The sequence below is a fragment of the Phoenix dactylifera genome, chromosome 3 (assembly GCF_009389715.1).
Source record: "Phoenix dactylifera cultivar Barhee BC4 chromosome 3, palm_55x_up_171113_PBpolish2nd_filt_p, whole genome shotgun sequence".
In the NCBI taxonomy this organism is placed as follows: domain Eukaryota; kingdom Viridiplantae; phylum Streptophyta; class Magnoliopsida; order Arecales; family Arecaceae; genus Phoenix; species Phoenix dactylifera.
The window spans coordinates 1,787,356-1,806,002 of NC_052394.1; the positions used below are offsets into that span (position 1 = coordinate 1,787,356).

Consider the following 18,647-nt stretch of genomic DNA (forward strand, 5'->3'; position numbering starts at 1 on the left):
TTTTCCTAGTGATGCTAGTTGAGTGCAACAGCACAATTAGAATCCAATCAAAAGCCAAGGGAACGAAAAGCGAGATTGATTTAAACACTGTTTCACAGGAAAAAAACTAAATAAGAAAGTGCGCTGGTTGTACAAATCTGCGATGGGGTGGCTACAACCAATGGCAGGCCAATTAGTTAACATTAGTTTTGCTGGTATGAGGTGATTATTGTAGGCTAAGATTCTGATCAGCTCATTGAGTGGCATAATTACCGATGCCGTTGGATATTCTACTAATATAAACGAGCAGACTGGGAGCGGGTTGATCTGAACTTGAATAAATAAACTGACAAGTTGCGAAAGAAAATTGTGTGGGTTGATTGCTAAAGGCACTGTATATATCAGATGTTTCACAGGTATGGTCATAGTTTCTAGTAAAAGTTGGAAGCACTCTTAGAGGGTGATGTCTCGATTAAACAAACAGGTCAGCTGAAATTACGGGTGGTTGTATTATTGTGGTGCTGAGCACTTGATTAAACGAACGGTTGGCAGTATTGGTTAAGCTCTGTGTTCACATCAATCAGGGAAGGGAAAAGAAATAAAACAAGCTTACAGGGCACCTACAAATCTAGTGGAAAGGGTAGAGCATTTGATTCGTACTGTCACCTAGTCACGTTGAAAAATGAATCTATTGAGCATTTTATTCGCAATGTCACCTGGTCACGTGAAAACTAGAGCCAGTCTACCACTTCGATTGTAGACTGGACCTATAGAATCCTGCCACGTCCACACGCACGAATTCGTGCACATCCAGAGTCCCTCTCCCGCGCTTATGAATTGCGCTCCCGTCCCCTCCGGTCTCCACCACCCAGTCCTCTCCAGAAGCCCAGCCAGCCAAGAAACTAAGGGCTCCTCCGACCGTCCCTGTCTTGGCTGCCCCCGCCATCAATGGCCACCCGATTGACCACAAGGGAGGGAGTGAAGCACCTCCTCGAGACCACTCCGGACCTCCGCTCCCTACCGCCTGCCTTCGTCCTCCCTGAGCGCGCCCACCCTCTCCGAGCCCGTCGCCCCGCCCTCCTCGGCCTCTGCCTTCACGGTCATCAACCTCAGCGGCCTCGACGATCCAAAGTCCAGTGCCGGCATCGTCGAGGCCATCCACAAGGCGTTTTTGTTGGTTGCTGTGACATGTGTTCGTCATCTGAGCAATCCCTCTCGAACGGATGTTTTTGTTCCTCTCCCCTGGCATGAGGCGACGGAAGCCATAAGGAAGAGCATGGAGGCGTAACGGGCGGGAGCCAGGGTGGCGAGGAGGAGCACCCAGAGGACGAGTGCGTAGCGGAGGCGGAAGTAGGCGACGTTGCGGACGGTGCGGGCGGCGACGGCTTCGGCGTCGGGGGAGCAGGGGAAGGCCTGGGGGCGGGCGAAGCGGGATATAGGGCGGGAAAGGGCATTGCGGGTGGAGCGGGCGCGTTTGCGGCCAGGCCGGACCGCCTTCGCCATGCCCTCCCTCCCTTATCTAGCTGCAGATGGGTTAAAAACGGAGAGACCTTTTTTTTTGTTTAGTGTCTTCCCGCGGAGAAATGACGGAAGCGGAACGGGCGTTGAGACTCCGGAAGAAGAAATTATTCTGGCGGAAATTTATTATTAGGTGGCGGGTTATTATTAACCTGGTCTACTGCTGAGCCGGTACACCGAGCGTAGGATATAACTTCTCGTGGCTCCACGACTCTGGGCCACGGAGGATCGCGATTTCTCCCAGGATCAGCCTGCTCGGACCGGGTTTACCGGTGGGCTGTGATTGTTGGGCCTCATTTTGTCAGCGTTAGCAAGCGCCAAGAGCCCTCTAAGAAACAAAAGTGTTTATATGAAATATCCACTTAATTTCTAGCTCTGTATTATTCCCCACGGGAGGCGGTTATTGCTGTTAGTAAAGTATTCACCATTTTCGGAGCAATCACGATAGTTTGGGCCATTAGTAGGAAGCCATGTCAAGCTTCTTGCTCCACACGAACCAGTTTTTTTTGTTTTTGGTAAGAAGAGGAGCTGAACGCTAGATTGAGACGGAAGAAACAAAGCATAAAGTCACATCACAAAGACTAATAGCCATACATCCCAGCACAAAATTAAAAAACCCCAACAGAGTCGCAATCCAAATCAAGTAAACAACAAAATCAAAAATCCGCGCAGCTAATAGTAAAAACATGAAGGTTGGGATGCTGAAACTCCTCAAAAGTAGCCGTCCACCGATGGATGCAATTGCAAAGGAGTCCCCAGGAGTTCTGAAGATGGAAGACATGCTTATGTAGCCAGCCACAATAAGATCCAGTATATAATAAATACATCAAACAAACTCAGGGAGCAATGGAACCAGCTGATGAGGTTTGAGCATATATCGAAGCATCCCCTGTATAGACAAACCAGTAAGCCCCACAATATATAAGGCCACATGACTATCCTGCTAAAGAAGCATACAACGAGCTGCACCCCTTACAGGAATGCAACATCATTATGCTCATCATATGGAAAAATGACTAAGAAGCACCGAAGACCATATCTTATGTTGGGAATGAAAGGCACTGCCACATAGCTGATGATGCTCGTGTTCATGGGCTTGAAACCTGCTGATGTAATTAACCATGCATATATACTAAGCTCCTTAGCAACTAAACAGCATTTCCAGAAGTCCATAAAGAAACTCAATCCAAGAGAGAGCAGCCATTGTCCAATTGAGTTTAAATAGAGAGCTATTACAGATGTAGAGATCAGATCATAGTATCTAGGTAGTAACAAAGCACTTGATGCAGGGACCGTAATACCAATACTTAAAGTAAACAGGCGCCCAAGAAGCATAACCCATATTTCAGAACCTTCAGCAGCAAGAGTAAGAACCCCATAACCTGATTGCATTATCATTTAATTACTGTTACTAATTATTTTTTTTATAATAGCTAATGATAACCGATGCAATTATATACATGGAGGTATATATTCTTCTTAAAACCCATACAAAATCTTTAAACATAATAATTACTTTTTTCTTCTTAAAACTCACAAAAGATCATCTCTAACAAGAAGCTTTTCAATTTCTGCATGTTGACTTCCTAATTGATCCTAATAGCTTAAATTAATAAATTTATAGTTCATGATTTTATAAGCTTCTCCTATCCGATGTAGGATTATACCACTGTCTCAATGTAAGGCTGGAAAAAGATGGAATCTAAAGAGGGGTAGCAGATTGAAAAAGAATGAAAGATCATGGGTTCTGATAGCATGTTAAAATCTTACTGAAAAGTTTAAGCTTTTGGTTCGAATTTAACACTACACACCACATCCCCAGCTCGTGACCACTTCTGCACACCCAACAAGGTGTTTCCATTCAGTAATTTAAATTTTTTTTAAGGGAAATGCAATAATTTAAAATCTTAAAATGCCTTGATGGAATTTGAGTTCAACCTATGCGTCTATCCACCGATCATAAACTTTCCGCCTGGACTGATATTATTATAAATATAAGAAATTCAAATTAAGGTGCAATCGTAATAAAACTTTGACATAATAAAACCCAACTAAATTAGCCAAAATTTCAGTTCTGGACGTGATGGAGAAGTATGTATGCATGTCTCCTGGTGTCAGTCATAAATCCAGCTATGCGATTCTAAACAACAGCTGCTAGCCCTATCCACAGCCAAAAAGAAAAGAAAGTGAGAGAGAACAAAAACAAAATATTGAAGTATCTTACTATCTTATATCCCAAAAGGACCATGTACACTAAGACAAAAAAAAAAAAAGGAAAAAAAGGCAAGAAAGAACTAAACAATGATCCAAAAGGTCATGTTCGATTAATGGAAGCAGTCCACCACCATGGGACTCTTCTCTACAAACTCGAAACTAAGCCCTACTTTCCTGGACTCCACGTCGCCCAGCACCTCGGACGGCGGCAGGTTCAGGTCCAGCCACAATGCCCTCTTCCCATCAGGCTTCTTCTCCACGAGCCCGTGCCCAAAACTCTCGGTCGCCGCTCTGTGGCGCCTCATGTGACCCCCTAGGGCCTGGCCAATCGGGAACTCCAGCCCGCAGATGGAGCACGCGTGCACCTTGGGCTTCCCCAGCGCGCTCTGGCCCTGGCCCTGGCCGTCGCCCACCAGCCTCGGCTTGCTGTGGCTCGCCCGGTGGCCGCCGAGCGCTTGGAACGACGGGAACTGGCGGTTGCACGTCTTGCACTCGAACACCCGCCCCGGCGAGTCCCGGGCCTCTTCCTCACCCCGAGAGAGAAATATGAGGACTCTAGCCATGTTGATGCTCTCTACCCGGTCACCTTCTTCTCTTAATCTCTTCATCTCTTAATAACGAACGAACCAAAGCCAACTCTCTCCCTTTGGAAAGAATGGAAGATGCAAGGCACGAATGTCCATTATTTATAGGATCCTTTTTCTTATAGTGCGGCTTTTGTTAGCACCAAAAGTTAGATGTCCGGAAAGTTGCCTTGCTGAAACAAGACACCTGGTTTTTTTTGGCTGATACGTAAGGGTGAGATGGTGGTGACGACAGGATGCACGAACGAGTCGCTGGTGGCGGGGGAGGGGTTGCTGTTTGAAAGTTTCGAGTCGTTTTTCTTCCAGAACCATGCAGAGCGGTCTCCATTCTCCTGTTTGATCTTGCGAGAATTTTAAAAGCGAAGGAGAACGAGTCAGGAACGTGTGGCGTCGAGGATGTCTTACATCACTACCGGTCGAAGGGACGCAGGAAGGAGCAAAATGGGAACAGGATTTGCATGGCCTCGGATTAAGATGTGAACAGGATCTGCGTTATATTGCTCCTCGTGCTCCTCATTTCACACTCGAATGGCTGCTGCTTTAGACCAGTAATAGTGGATGCACCTCCGCGAAGGAGTTCATAGTATCATATGCGAACTTTCCTCCCCGATTCACGGGAAAAACGGGGTTGGAGTTGAAGAATCTTTTGATCGGATTATTCCTTTTGAAACGAAAAGTTGTCAATAATATCCACAAATAATATATATATTATTACACGTAAGTCCTTACGATTGATGATGGTAACAAGCAAATGATGACAGCGTAAAATACTTTTAACTGACACATAATTATACTAAAGCATATTCATTTTATGTTATTTATTTATTTTTATTTAGGGTGCATAATATGGTATCGGGTTTTTTTTTTTTTTTATACAACACTACTTTAGAATGAGTGCAACCAACAGAGTCGATAGAAAGGCGGTGGCACAAAAGTTAAATCTTTCGTGCGAGAGGCCATCCTTTTGTTCTTGAAATTCTCTAAAGCCGAGTGGTAGGGTTAATCTGAGGTCAGTTGGGACGCATGAGAGCATGAATTAATGGAATCTTCTATGGTGCAACTTTTATAATGCAGAATATGGTACTATTATGGATAGTCATCACATCATACATCTTGAAAATAGACGGCTCGGTCTTCTTTATCTCTGCCATGTGTTGTATATCATACTGAAATATGGTTGTAAATAAGAGCTACCTACTCCTAAGGTAGACAAAAGAATTAGCAATTAGAGGAAAGTTAACCTCACTTCTGCAAACAAATGCCGGTTCCACTTCGGCAGTGCAAAAAGCTAGCCCCGTAGAACGCGGACCACCTAATCTTCTAACTCACGAACACGTTTCCGTGATGAACGGTTTCTGATGAACAATGATGACCCAGGAGTGCGACCCTTCTTTTCCTTTACTTTTATGGACACGGGAAAGAAGAGACCTGCACGTCTGAGAAATCTGTCTTTAAATAGACAGATAAGCACAGGTTGAACTACGAGAATTCGTAGACTTTTTATCCCACTATATTTAACTTCACCAACTTATGAAAGCTGCAGGCACCCGATCGAGACATGTTCAAATGCAGAAGGTTTATGTTATGGGAGATCGAAGCACTTAATGGTTGAGAATAACTGCATGCAGAAGATCTCATGCCATGAAACAAAGGGAACAAATTAAGATTTATTATTATTCTAAAGTACATGAAAGTAAAAATAAAAATTAATAGAACAGGGAAAGATGGCCGCGATGAATTGTATGGAAAAATACAGGTACAAGATTAAAAAAAAGTACATATCGGAAAGAAATGAAGTGACAGGAATTTAAAGCTGGCATTATGTGATAATCCTGGTGGTATTACCCCTTATAAGCGAAAGATCTGACTTTGAAATTCTGGTTATCATTCCTTGTAACGCCTTCTGGAAGAAAGATAGATATATTGACCGTGTCAACTAGGTCTATATATATATATATATATATATATCACTTATTATTAGAATTGCAAGGAATCCTCCCATAACACCACATGGCATATGCGAGCTTTGTTGACAATTCTCTCTTCTGATAAAGAAAGTAGAGCAGCAAAGTCAGTAAAAACACTAATATTTACATGAGGAAAATGCTGCAAGAAGCCTGTGTCATGTACGCATGAAATTTCACTGCTGACTTCAACTCGATAATCAAACCGCATGACAAAAAAAATTGTTTACCAGACTTTTTAGTTTAATTTAAATTAGCTATGCCCCATGGGTAACCGTTCATCAAGATGTATAGAATTGTGGACCGGATAAATACCATACTCCTATATTACGACTTTGGAAGCCTCCGTGACTGTTCCTGCATTTATTTAATTCCAAATGGTTGGTCACCAACGTCATGGCTTTGAGGTGGCTACGTTGGACTATGGAGTCAGATGAAATTAACAAAGTTAGGTGCACTTCGTCAAATGGAAGTTGGTGGGGGGGCCGGGCTTCAGTACTTTGCAGAGGCTTCACCAACCCGCAAACTCTATATTTACACTATTCTAGAGATGTGATTAACACTAGATCAAATCAGATGAGCTTCCTTGATCTCGACAGAAGTAGCACAGAGAGCAAGTAACTAGCATCGGCAGTGACGTAAATCTTGATCACAACTTCACCTATAAAATTACGTCAACTTGCTTCAGAATATCATATATATCAATCCCTACGTGGGTATTAAAAAAAAAGAAAGCTCTTGTAACTTATGATCGTTTAATCCATTGAATGGCCACAGTTGACATCGACAGTGGTCATTGCTTGCAAGTTAAGCCTCATAATTCACTACTTGCGATCGACCACTGATTTGCCGGGCCAAAAGGTCTTCAACTGGCACTATGTTTCGTCCACCGAGGGAACTTCATTTGATTGGATGGACCTGATTAATTTTGCTTTATATGGTTGTTAACTGAGGTAAGCAGGGGTATCATGGATCAGGCGTGCATGGTTTGTTGTGCGTTAGTTTATTCTTTCAGTAGTTGATTAAATGTAGTGCAAGCAAGCGTGGGTCTTCCCGTATGGGCTTACGTGCTTAACCACTAAGATCACGGCTTCTTGTTTCCACGGATGGCCATCCGTTCAGAATGTTTTGGACTTGATCAGTGGAAAAGACCAACCATGGTGGTGGATTAGTAGAAACGAGCAAAATGCATGAAAAGGAGAGAGAAAAAAAGATTTTTCTAAAGAAACGCTCCAATGGAGAGTGAGTTGAGAGATTGGAAACTGGGGACATTTCTTCCCGGAGTTTTTTTGAAAAAATTGAGAACTAAGTTTTATCTCTCCACTTACTTAAATATAAAAGGAAGAGATTTTTTTTGAGAAGAAACACAGATCTAGCTTTAGGTCAGACCTTTTTATTTAGCCTCAACACAAGATGTAACTAAAATTTAGCCTCAATTTGAACGGCCCAGCCCGGCCTGGTCTTCGAGCTTATTTTCCAAGCCTCAGCCTGGTGCCTTGGAGTTGGAGCTTCGGACCAAACCTTAAGCTTTCTTAATTTTTTTTTATTTTTAAAAAAAATGGAATATAGAAGGAAAGAGAGAAGAAAAGAGGGGAGGAGGACAGAAGGTTACCTATACATTTAATCTATTTAATCTATGACTTAATATATTATCTAATATATTATTTAATCTTTTAATCTATTATTTAACCCTAGGTTATCTATTTAATCTATTATCTAAGAACCGAATTAGGTCAAGCTCGGGCGGGCTTCAAAACCTAATCCCGAGTCTGGCCTAATTAACAAGCATGCTCATGTGTCATTTTCAGTTCGGCCAATCGAGCTTAAAATCCAGACTTAGTCGGCCCATCCAAAATCTTTGACCATCTGACCTCCGAACAGATCTAGTTTAAGTGGTCGCACAATTGGAACGAGGGAATATGACATTTTGCAAATCATGAGACAATTGTCTTGAAAAATGTAGTCTTCGAGTTTTTCTCCCCAAATTGGCAAGGCCATTTTCCACCTTCTACCTTAAGCTACGACTTTGTCTTCAAAAACGTGGCCTTGGAATTTCTTTTCAAAACTTGCATGGCTATTCTCCACCTTCTACCTTGGACCCGCCGTACCTCTACGTAGGCCGGAGCCCAGGCTCTCTAACAAACGAAGCCACTACTTGTAGAACCGGAAATTATATCTATACTAGAATAGAAGCGAGGACCGGTGTAGTTACTAATCAAATCCCATCCTGCCACAAGTGACAAGGGCTCTGCCATTGAATCAAGGTTCGGTAGTATGGTCATTTTAAAATAATTTGATCCGTATTTTCTTTATTTTTTTGGAGGAACTTATTATTTGTTCAATGATTTTCATGAAAAATATTAATTGAGTCCTACTAAAACCCAATTGATAATCCCAATTTGTTGATTCACTTATCTAAGTTGTAGCATGTCCTGCAATTTCAACCCTTCAGACAAGCATGGCACTTTGATATCATCAAAAGTTAAAATTCAGTGACTGGATTTAGACATGGTCGAAGTTATTGACTAATTTCTAGAATTTGTCGCTTCTATAGAGCCGAGAGCTTGTCTCATCCCAACCTTATATAACTTTCCTTCAGCTACCTCTCTCTAGTACTCCGTTTTTCATTGGATCTCTTCTAAAAGGAAGCCTCCATTAGCTGAAAATGGCCACACCAGTCCAAGCCATTCTCTGTTTGTTTGGCTTCTAGCATTTTAGTCTTCAGTCTGCAGCTTAGTGGTGGTTGGCTGAATCCAATACCACCAATATTGAGGACTAACTTGACCAATCACCTGAAAACCTTGCATCCCCACTGCTACCATGCTGACGAGTCAAATGTTTTTGGTAAACAGAGGAGTCCAATGTTTTGGAATCAGTTATCAGCCACAGAATAAGTAAATATATTTCAGATAAAGGGTAATGCAAAGCATGAAGCTTATCGGCCCAAACTGGGCCACTTTGCACGCCCTACAACTGGGCCCAATCAACACCCCGCTTTCTAATTCCACTATAAATTATATCAAGCCCGGACTTAACATGTAAAGCCTATTGGCCTCTCAAGATTACCCTCTAATTAAAGTCAGTCAAGCAGCTTGTACTTTTATTAAGATGGAAAATTTAATTACTTACCAAACAAACAGCAAGGGCAGAAAATTTTAGATGTTTAGTAAGAAAGCACACTATATACAACATTGTTAGATAGTATTATCTTAGGGTAATAAACCCAGCTATTTCACAATACGACACCTCCTATTATGTAGTAGTAGTAGTAGTAGTAGTAGTAATATCTAGGATAAATTATATTTTTAGTCCTCTAAATTTCACAAATATTTTTAAATGATTCTTATAATTCAATTCTATATTCTCCAGCTAGTTTCCCTCATCGTCACTTTCAGACTCTCCACAAGTATATGCTCTTGTTCTCATCACCCATATCCATAGGTACAGCCAGCTAACAAAATTGTTCCACAGTAATCTCTAAGGATAAAACCTTCTCTAGCCTCTCTATCTTTCCATGTATATTTTCTATGGAAGGAGGGCTAGGGTTCATGTGATAATTGAAAATTTACTAATTCAATGAACATATTTTTTTTTAAAAAATAAAATACTTTATTTTTTTCCTCAACTTTTTCTGAATTTCTAACCTTTTAATATTGTTAGATGCTGAACTTATAAAGATGTACATGCAGAAACTCCTATATAATATTTAACATTACATTTTTTTTCAATATTTATTTTAAAAAAATGATTGATGGTTCCATTATATATATAATATGATTGATAACTGATATGCAATCTGAACCGCGTGAAGCCTGATCCATATGAGCCCAGGTCCGGGTCGAGGGATTCAGTCCAGAATCCGGCTTTAGGAAGGCCGAGAATCGACCTAAATGTCGCCCACTAACAAAGCCCATTTAGGAAACGCGTGGTCCGTTTGATCTTTTCAAGCGGACCCCCGGCGGTGGGACCGCAGCCCTCCGTCAATCGTGGGTTCACGTTGAACATTTCGACGGAACTCCACCATCCAGCTGTCGATATCCACCTTATATACGTATGTGTTCATATATATGTACACACTGAACCTCCCTTTAGCTTCCCTCGACGGCTTCCATGCTCTTTCGTCGGAAAAAAGGGTAGCTTCCATGCTCTGCTCTGCTAGTTCTGGTGTATTGGAGTGTTCTCGAGAGTTCTCGCTCTCTGGTCCTTGGTCGAATCCGGTCGCTCTCCCCGCTTCGATCTTATAGATATGGTAACTCATTATTCGAACTTTTCCTTTTTGTTCTTTGATCTCATCCGGATCTCATACGTAGGGTTTTTTTTTTCTCTCCTCCGGTTTATGTATCGTGATCTTGAATTCGATGAATTTAGGGTTTTATAAGATTTATAGATTTCTACATTATTTTCTGTAGGGATCTTTAACATTATTAGCAAATCAAGGGAGGATTTCCAGATCTGGGCATTCTTGGCTGGATTTCTTTCTCTCGTTCTCGGTATCAAACTAGCGTATAAACCCTACGATATTTAATGTTTCTGGACGAAATAAGTTGTTTTTAGGGGGATGGTAAAAGATCACTACTCGGAATATCTGGAAGATCTGAGTAGGCTGGTCATTGGAAGATGCAATGGAACAAGATCAAGAACTTGGGGTTTTATAAGATCTACAGTTTTTAGCATTCTTATCTATATGGATCTTCAAATTTATTAAGTAAACCATGATAGGAATACCATATTTGATCATTCTTGGCATAATTCCTCTCGTTCTTGGAATTAAAATAACGTGTAAACCCTGAGATCTTTGATGGCTTGGAATGATTACGTGATGAGTCGTTAGTGCACTCGTTCCTCAAGATCTTTTTGATGGTGATGAAGCTCAGTACTTGGAGGAGCTGGAAACTCTAATTAGGCTGGTTGATTCGTAGATATACATCAAAACGAACAAGAATGATCAAGAAGAAATAGATGCTAGTGTTACAAGGACCGGATATTGAGAAACTAACCAAATCTCACTTGTTTAGGAATTTGTGTGACACTCCAACAGTGCATTCATGGGGAAGTGTGCAACTAAAGTACTGCTGGATGCGACCACTTAATTGGTGCCTGTAGGAACATAATCTTCTCATTGTTGGATGTTACTTCAAGAAAATATCTTGTATAATTACTTTAATGATAATTCATTAGCTGATTTAACAAATCTGAAACATCAATTTCCCAACATCAGTTACTTCAGGCAAGTAGTACAATTCTGTCCATTTGCAAGGTAGCTCACAGGTTGCTATAGCATCAATAAATTCAAAATATGTACTTTTGTTGCTTATTTGTTTTTGCCTATTGTTAATGCATTCATATCGTGATAATTTGAATTCCAAATAATTTTGCTATAGTTATAGATTCCATAATATTGCAATGCTGTCTTTTCTGGTTATACATATCATAATATTCCAATCATCTTTAAATCTCAATGTTGTCGTTCCATAATTTCCATAATATTTCAATGCGGTTATAGATTTCCATAATATTTTGTTGGTTATACGTATCGTGATAATATTTGAAATTCAAAATACAATTGAATTCGAAATTAAAAGATGGAGGTTGCATGGAGAAGAGCAGTTCAAGATTTTCTTGTATTTTGCAAAGTTACAACTTTTTTGTCTCCAAAGAGGCCTTAGTTAAAGCGATGTAAATAGGAATCATCACATGGTCTTTTAATTTCAAATTACAGTTCTATTGATTCATCGATATTGAATCAATAGAACACACTTTTAAGATTTGGACAATCAAGTAATGTCCAAATTTTTTGGATGATCTATGGGATACATATTCTCTACGATGTTGAGCTGTTTTTGTAGCTTTTACATTTTGGGTGTGATGGAGGCAGCATGGCAGCAGCGAGATCTTTGGAAGGGACTTTTGGACTTCAACTTGAAGTTGATTGCAAAGCAGGATCTATTAAACCAACCCAAGCAGATAAAATAAGACCCGTCAGTGTGTTTGTGTGTGTATAACCAGCATTCATCCTTAATATGAACCTAACGGATTTACTTACATGATTGTATGTTGGAACTTATATATGTAGTGCGAGCAAAGTTCCTGCATGAAACTAGAAGAATGAATATTTGAAGCCATTCTTTGCCCTTTCCTCCATCAAGGCCCTTGGGTTACCCATATGACAGCATATAATTGTATGATAAACCTCATAGGACTACAATGACAACTTGTACTGTGCATTGCATTTTTTTTCTAAACAGTAGCAGATGACCTAATCAGATGGTTCAACGACTTCCTGTATATTTAAAAGCATCAGCAAATATCTTCTTGCAGCTTCAAATAAAGTTTCTTTGGTCTCCATTTTCATCTTTTTTGATACTTAAGTTTTAAGCTGACCCTCCTTATCAAGGCTTACGATTGTGTAGACATGAACTGTGTCGCCAAGCCATCTGCTATCACCCTCCCTTGCATCTATAATAAGTGCTGAAATTTAAGATCTTAAAGCTTAATTCTCAAGGGGTCCCCTAAGAACTTATTATTTCTCCATTAATTGTTCATTCGCATCCTTCATCATCCATAAACATCTTTATTTGTATTTCAGATGCACCTTTCTTTTTTCCTCCTAAAATAATCCCTCTGTGCTTCGTATTATGGCCCCATTTAGGGAACAACAAGAAAAGATGGTTCGCAAATCTACTCAAATAAATAAATGTCCTTTCATCTAAGGGAGATCAAAATAGCAGAAAATTTTGAACAGTTATGGTCGTAATTGAGGATAGAGCCAAGATTTGTCCACAATTATAAAATTTCAGCAATTTCCTTGTTTTGTTTGATGAATATTTAATTTACAAATTATTTGTATGTTTGCAGGAGTCTTGTCCTTCGATCAAAAACATTCTTCTTCTTGACTCTGAGGGGAAACGAGTAGCTGTAAAATATTATACAGATGACTGGCCAACAGTTGCTGCAAAATTGGCATTTGAGAGATCTGTATTTATTAAGACACTGAAGACAAATGCTCGAGCTGAAGGTGACTTTAATGCAATTTCATATTTAGTTTTTACTCATTATTTTTTTTTCCTTGTGGCATGTCTACATATGCATATGGAAATACATATATATCTACTTACACGTATCTGTACAGTTTACATGTCTGTGCTTGTGTGCTAGTATGTCTGATTTGTGCATTATCTTGTAATTGAAAGGTTGTATGATTGCTTGCTTGAAACATTTAATGATTTTTTTTTACCACAAAATATGGTACTCTTAAAAACCTTGCATTGTGATTTTTCTTTAATCTTGTTTGCTATACTATTTTCTAGCCCATTTTAGGACATGAAATTTGTGTATGCAATCTTAACTTAAAATGGAATTTTTGGGCTAGGGATAGGCAAGCCATTGTAGAAGTGAATATTCTATCATAATTGATGTCTATTGTCCATGACACGATAAAAAAGGTTCGAATATATCCATAAGGTATGCTATTAACTGGAAAAGGAGTCAACTATGTCAGCATCTCGACATATTATTGAAACAAATAGCATGAAACTTCTCTTAAAGAACATGTTTAAAAAGTAGATTCCTTTGATAATTAATACCTTATGGTCATGCTTCTCAGTTTTAGCTAGATGTGGTGGATATGGTATAGATTATAAAGGGCAGAAGTTCATGCTGCCTCAGATTTATGCCATATCCTTAGTGCATTTGTCCTTTTCGCATATCTTTCAAATTATTTCAAGCCCTCATGGTACATTATGTGTTTGTTGCAAGCTACCTCGCGAATATTTGCGTGCATTTTAATGCCTCACCATCTACTCTCTCCCATCTCTGTTTGGTTGGGAAATAGGACAATTTTCAAAGCACTGGTGTTTGTAAGGAATCTCATGTATCAGTGGATGCATTTTTATTTTTCAATGTTTCAGAATCTGCTTGCCTTCACCCTTGAGGCAGTTGGGAAGTGCAGTATGCCTGCAACAACCATACCTTTCTCTCACACGCACATCACTGGCCTCCCCAACCCACCCAAAAAACAAAAAAACCAAACAACAACAACAACAATATCCCATCCTTATCAGCGAGAGATGTTGATTTCTATCTAAAGCAAGCAGCAGGGTGGCAGAAAGGTGGATGCATGAGTTTTTTTTTTTGAGTGAAAAATTTAAAGGACAATCGCTTGATTTTAGTGAGTACACTGATTGGTGTTGTAGCACATTCTTTCTCCCTGATCTGGTAGACGGGAGATTTTGCCCCATTGTTGTAGGTGCAGTGCTGGACCAAATAAATTATCTTCTTTCTTGTGTTATATTTCAGTTTCACACCATCCATCTTCATTAACTCTGAGGTGAGATTTAATCATCTTACTGTTTTCTGTCATCTATGTCAAAGAGCTATGGAACTTCTATGTGCTGCTGATGAACAATAGTCTTATCATTTGCAGCGGAGATAACAATGTTTGACAGTAACATCGTTGTGTACAAGTTTGTTCAGGACCTGCATTTTTTTGTTACTGCTGGAGATGATGAGAATGAACTCATTGTAGCCACGGTGCTTCAGGGATTCTTTGATGCAGTGGGCCTTCTTCTCAGGTCTTGCCAGTTTCTTACTAGCATTCCTCCTGTTTGTCATGATTTTTAGGTGCATGAAGTTGCGGTCTCATTTTCATTTGAATCCTCTATTGTTCCAGGAACGAGGTAGATAAGCAGACAGCACTTGAAAACCTGGATTTGATCCTTCTTTGCCTTGATGAAATTGTTGATGGAGGGTACAGACATGCTCCCTTTTTGCAATCATTTCCGAGCTAAGCCTTAGGGCCCATTGCTTATTATTTTTTCTGGTGTTCTCTTAGCATTTCTTGTTGGGCAAGTAGGAATTTCAGTATGTACGTGTAAACCAATGTAAGTTGGCTAGGTTAAACTTATTGATGAAAGTAAGAGAATATTATGGAACTTTTAGCTTTTGGAACATCTACAAAATATTCTTAAAGCTGGAAATAAACCTTTTTTTAAAGGAAATAAAGCTGGAAAATACTTGCTTCTGAAGACTAATAAGAGCGTCCGGTCGTGATTGCACTGCATATTGTGGGAAATGGCGGGTCTGCCTTCACAATGTTGATGTAGAATTATAGCAGTGAAGCTAGAAGGAACATACTCCTGGATATTGAAAATTGTAGGAAAAATTGCACAATTTGGGTTTATGAATGAGTGCTTAGATAATTTCTTTTATCGATTACTGAACATTTAATAGATGTTGGCATACTTGTTGATTTTGTTCTCCAGCTGTATTCTTGATTTGGATTAAGAGATGTGATGCTAAAGATTTTCCTTATGCCTTGCAGGATAGTTCTTGAAACAGATGCTAGTGTTATTGCTGGAAAAGTTGCAACCCATGGTCTGGAGGGAGATGGATCCTTGTCTGAGCAGGTGCCTGCAATATTATTTTATGCCCAAGTTTTCTTTTTTAATGTAAGTTGGTTAGGTGCTTGCGTTTTTATCTTTCTGAAGTATGGCTTGGATCTTTTATCTGCAGACTATATCTCAAGCTTTAGCCACAGCTCGTGAACATTTAGCAAGATCTCTTCTTAAATGATGCGCTCGTGTTTTGCCCTTTTCCTTATTTTCCTTTTCTTTCCAGTGGTGGTAAATTTATTGTTTAAAGCCAGTCAGGCTTAATTTTTTTTTGTTGTAACCTGGAATACAATTTATAACTCAATATTATGAGTGGGAAGCAGTCATGCGGACTGCATATCTGGTTCTTTTCAATTTTTTCTGAGACAACGTTATTGCAATTTAGTTTGGACTTACAAGTGGCAGGAGAACTAAGATTCATCATTTGTTAAGTGTTAAATTTGCCCAAGGCCGTTAAAAACTTATTTCTGAACATCAAATGACAGCAAGCAATTTTGCTAGTTTTTGCAAGGATCAAGTTTTTTTATGATCATGGTTGAAAGGACAGAACCCTTGTTTCATTTCTTTCAAAGGTCCTACAATCATTATAAGAGTAAGCCACAATTTCTCTAAGTTGGTGGCATGTCATGGCCTGAGAATGGCAGCTAACAGCAGTCAGACTGGAAACTGACATTTGCATGGTGATGCATAGCTCAGTCGCTCTATAAAGTTAAAAATGAAATATTCCTCTCATTTTGCTTTAGACCAACAGCAAAGTCTTGATCTAAATGGTGAGTTACGCAGTATAGTGCTTGAGATCTCCAGTAGATATATCTCAGGGCCTGATAGGCATCAAGCAAATAGGCAACTAGATCTGTCATGAAAATTGTATCATCAGGTAAAATCACTTCAGCAGATTCCAAATGAAACATGTAAGACCTGTAGAAGCCAATGCCTCCCAGTAGAGATATTATTACCTGAAAACTGGAATAGCCCCCCCGATACACACGTAGACATCTACCGAACCCAACCATTGCGAGGCAGCTCCTACTTATCAACGAAGCAACTCCAAATGACAAGATTCTGCAAAATTATAGAGAACCAAATAGTGGCCCCCACCCGTAATGTGAGATCTTCAAATTTGTCCTCAAAACATCATACTGGACTCCACTGAAAGCTTTCTACATCATTAGAAATAGCTTGATACTATTTCTAATGATATCTTCTTTAAAGGAAAAGACAATTGATATCTTCTTTAAAGGAAAAGACAATTGATATCTTCTTTATGCATTGTCCTGAAGTCCTTGGCAAGGGTGCGGCCTGACTCCTGAGCACAATCTCCATTAACTGCACGTACGTCATAACACACCCTTTCTCAACTTTGTACCGCATATGCAGGAAAGGCCACTCATCATTCCCTCCTAAAATGACCAAGTCAGCAGCCCCCATCTGAATCGCATGGCGACCATCAGCTCCACCCCTACTCCAACCCCCCTCTGCGCGCTCCTAATCGCACCGTTAAGCTAGAAAGGTTGGCCTTGCATAGGCAGAGCAGAAACAGATTTGTAAATCCACCCACAGTCTTTCACAAATATTTATTGTCACTGGTCTTATAACACAGAGCCCAATTACAAGCCAAAATGATGTGGAAAAATCAACATGGAGTGCATGTGGCTGAGATAGAAGGACCGTGAACTGAAAAGGGACAACACCAAACTAAATAACCAAACTCATGCAACAACAACCCATCTACCAAAACTACCAAACTCATGAGATAAAGACCACTAGGATTATCCTATCTATAAGCCATCTCAAAACAGACAGAAGACATAATTAAACTATTAATTCGCCAGTCAAAAACTGGGGTAAAAGTTTTGATATTTTTTCTCCCTTTCTGCCTGAAAGGTCCTAAAAACCTAAGTTTAGGTGCATAAAATCATTCATAAACTAATGAACCAAAATTGTGCACCCCAGAAAAAAAGAAAAAGAAAAGAAAAACACCCCCCCAAAAAAAAACCTTTATGTTCAAAAGTTAACAATGAGCTTATATTACACATCAAGAGAACCCTCTGGTTGTCCAAGATTAAAATATCATGCTATACCATGTTCTACTCTACCAAGTTTTTCTTAAAATTTTCTTTTCCTATCTCCTGGGAGCAAAAAAATTTATTTTTCTTAAAACTGAATCTGCTTGATTAATTGAGAATAGGAAACTGGAGTTATACAGTCCCCACAATGAAACAGAAAACGACGAACAAAATTGAACAGATGTTGTTCAATATGTCATTAAATTATGATGACAATGATGAGAACAGCAGCCACCAAGCCTTTCCCAGTGACTAGGGACCGGGATGTCAATTGGAGAAAAAAGGCAAAAGTTGGCTACACTGTTAGTTGCAATGTCAAAGCAGCGGTAATGAGACCAACAATAGGCTAGAAATTGAACCTCTGCTTGACCTCATCCATACTTGATTTTCTGATCACAAGAGGAAAGGATGGGTGTGCTACAAAAATTTTACAGTGAATCTATCCTTTCATACGGTTTTGATCCACATGTACACTAGTAGGCCTCATAACTCCTGGAAGAGTTCTAGTATTGTCCTGCGTAGACAGCTTAGCTAAAACCTTACATGCTGAGCCTTAAAAAATGGAGATTGAAATTTGATCATATACTACAGAATAACTTCACAAAATTCCATATCCAATGTCTCAATAACTTCCTATTAATAACTCTGTAGGTCCACCGAAGTAAAAACAGAAGCAATTTTGCAGGAAATAAGATTGCTGTGAAACTTCATTGATCAACTTATGCCTGCAAGTTCTAACATGTGCAATTCCCTTAATCGTGTGTGTGAAGCATTGTAAGGTGATCAAAGCATTAAGCTTTACATGAACTAAATTTTTCAAATGGTTTTTTACAATTCAAGTGGCAATGAAGAATTAAAACAAGTAATGCCACATTTCAGCCTCTTTTAAATGAAATTGGATCTTTTGGATTAAACCGGCTGATTATATCTAAA

The 18,647-nt window shown here is 39.6% G+C and overlaps 2 protein-coding genes across 2 annotated transcripts; one reads left to right on the forward strand and one right to left on the reverse strand.

The window, feature by feature from the left end:
• Positions 1-3,726: 3,726 nt before the first annotated feature.
• On the reverse strand, positions 3,727-4,440 carry LOC103711316 (zinc finger protein ZAT12-like). Its single transcript, XM_008797418.4, has one exon. It carries the CDS (start codon positions 4,317-4,319, stop codon positions 3,822-3,824), a length of 498 nt encoding a protein of 165 aa, XP_008795640.2. The 5' UTR covers positions 4,320-4,440; the 3' UTR covers positions 3,727-3,821.
• Positions 4,441-10,325: 5,885 nt separating this feature from the next.
• Positions 10,326-16,043, forward strand: LOC103710768 (coatomer subunit zeta-2-like). Its single transcript, XM_008796650.3, has 6 exons — positions 10,326-10,508; positions 13,115-13,274; positions 14,682-14,829; positions 14,928-15,005; positions 15,579-15,663; positions 15,770-16,043. The coding sequence occupies exons 1-6, from the start codon at positions 10,506-10,508 to the stop codon at positions 15,827-15,829; spliced, it is 534 nt and encodes a 177-aa protein (XP_008794872.1). The 5' UTR covers positions 10,326-10,505; the 3' UTR covers positions 15,830-16,043.
• Positions 16,044-18,647: the final 2,604 nt, after the last annotated feature.

Coding starts and splice junctions, on each gene's coding strand:
- LOC103710768 (XM_008796650.3), top strand. Junction 15,006..15,578: donor GATGAAATTGTTGATGGAGG/GTACAGACATGC, acceptor TATGCCTTGCAG/GATAGTTCTTGAAACAGATG. Junction 15,664..15,769: donor ATGGATCCTTGTCTGAGCAG/GTGCCTGCAATA, acceptor TTTTATCTGCAG/ACTATATCTCAAGCTTTAGC.
- LOC103711316 (XM_008797418.4), bottom strand. CDS start 4,319: ATGAAGAGATTAAGAGAAGAAGGTGACCGGGTAGAGAGCATCAACATG.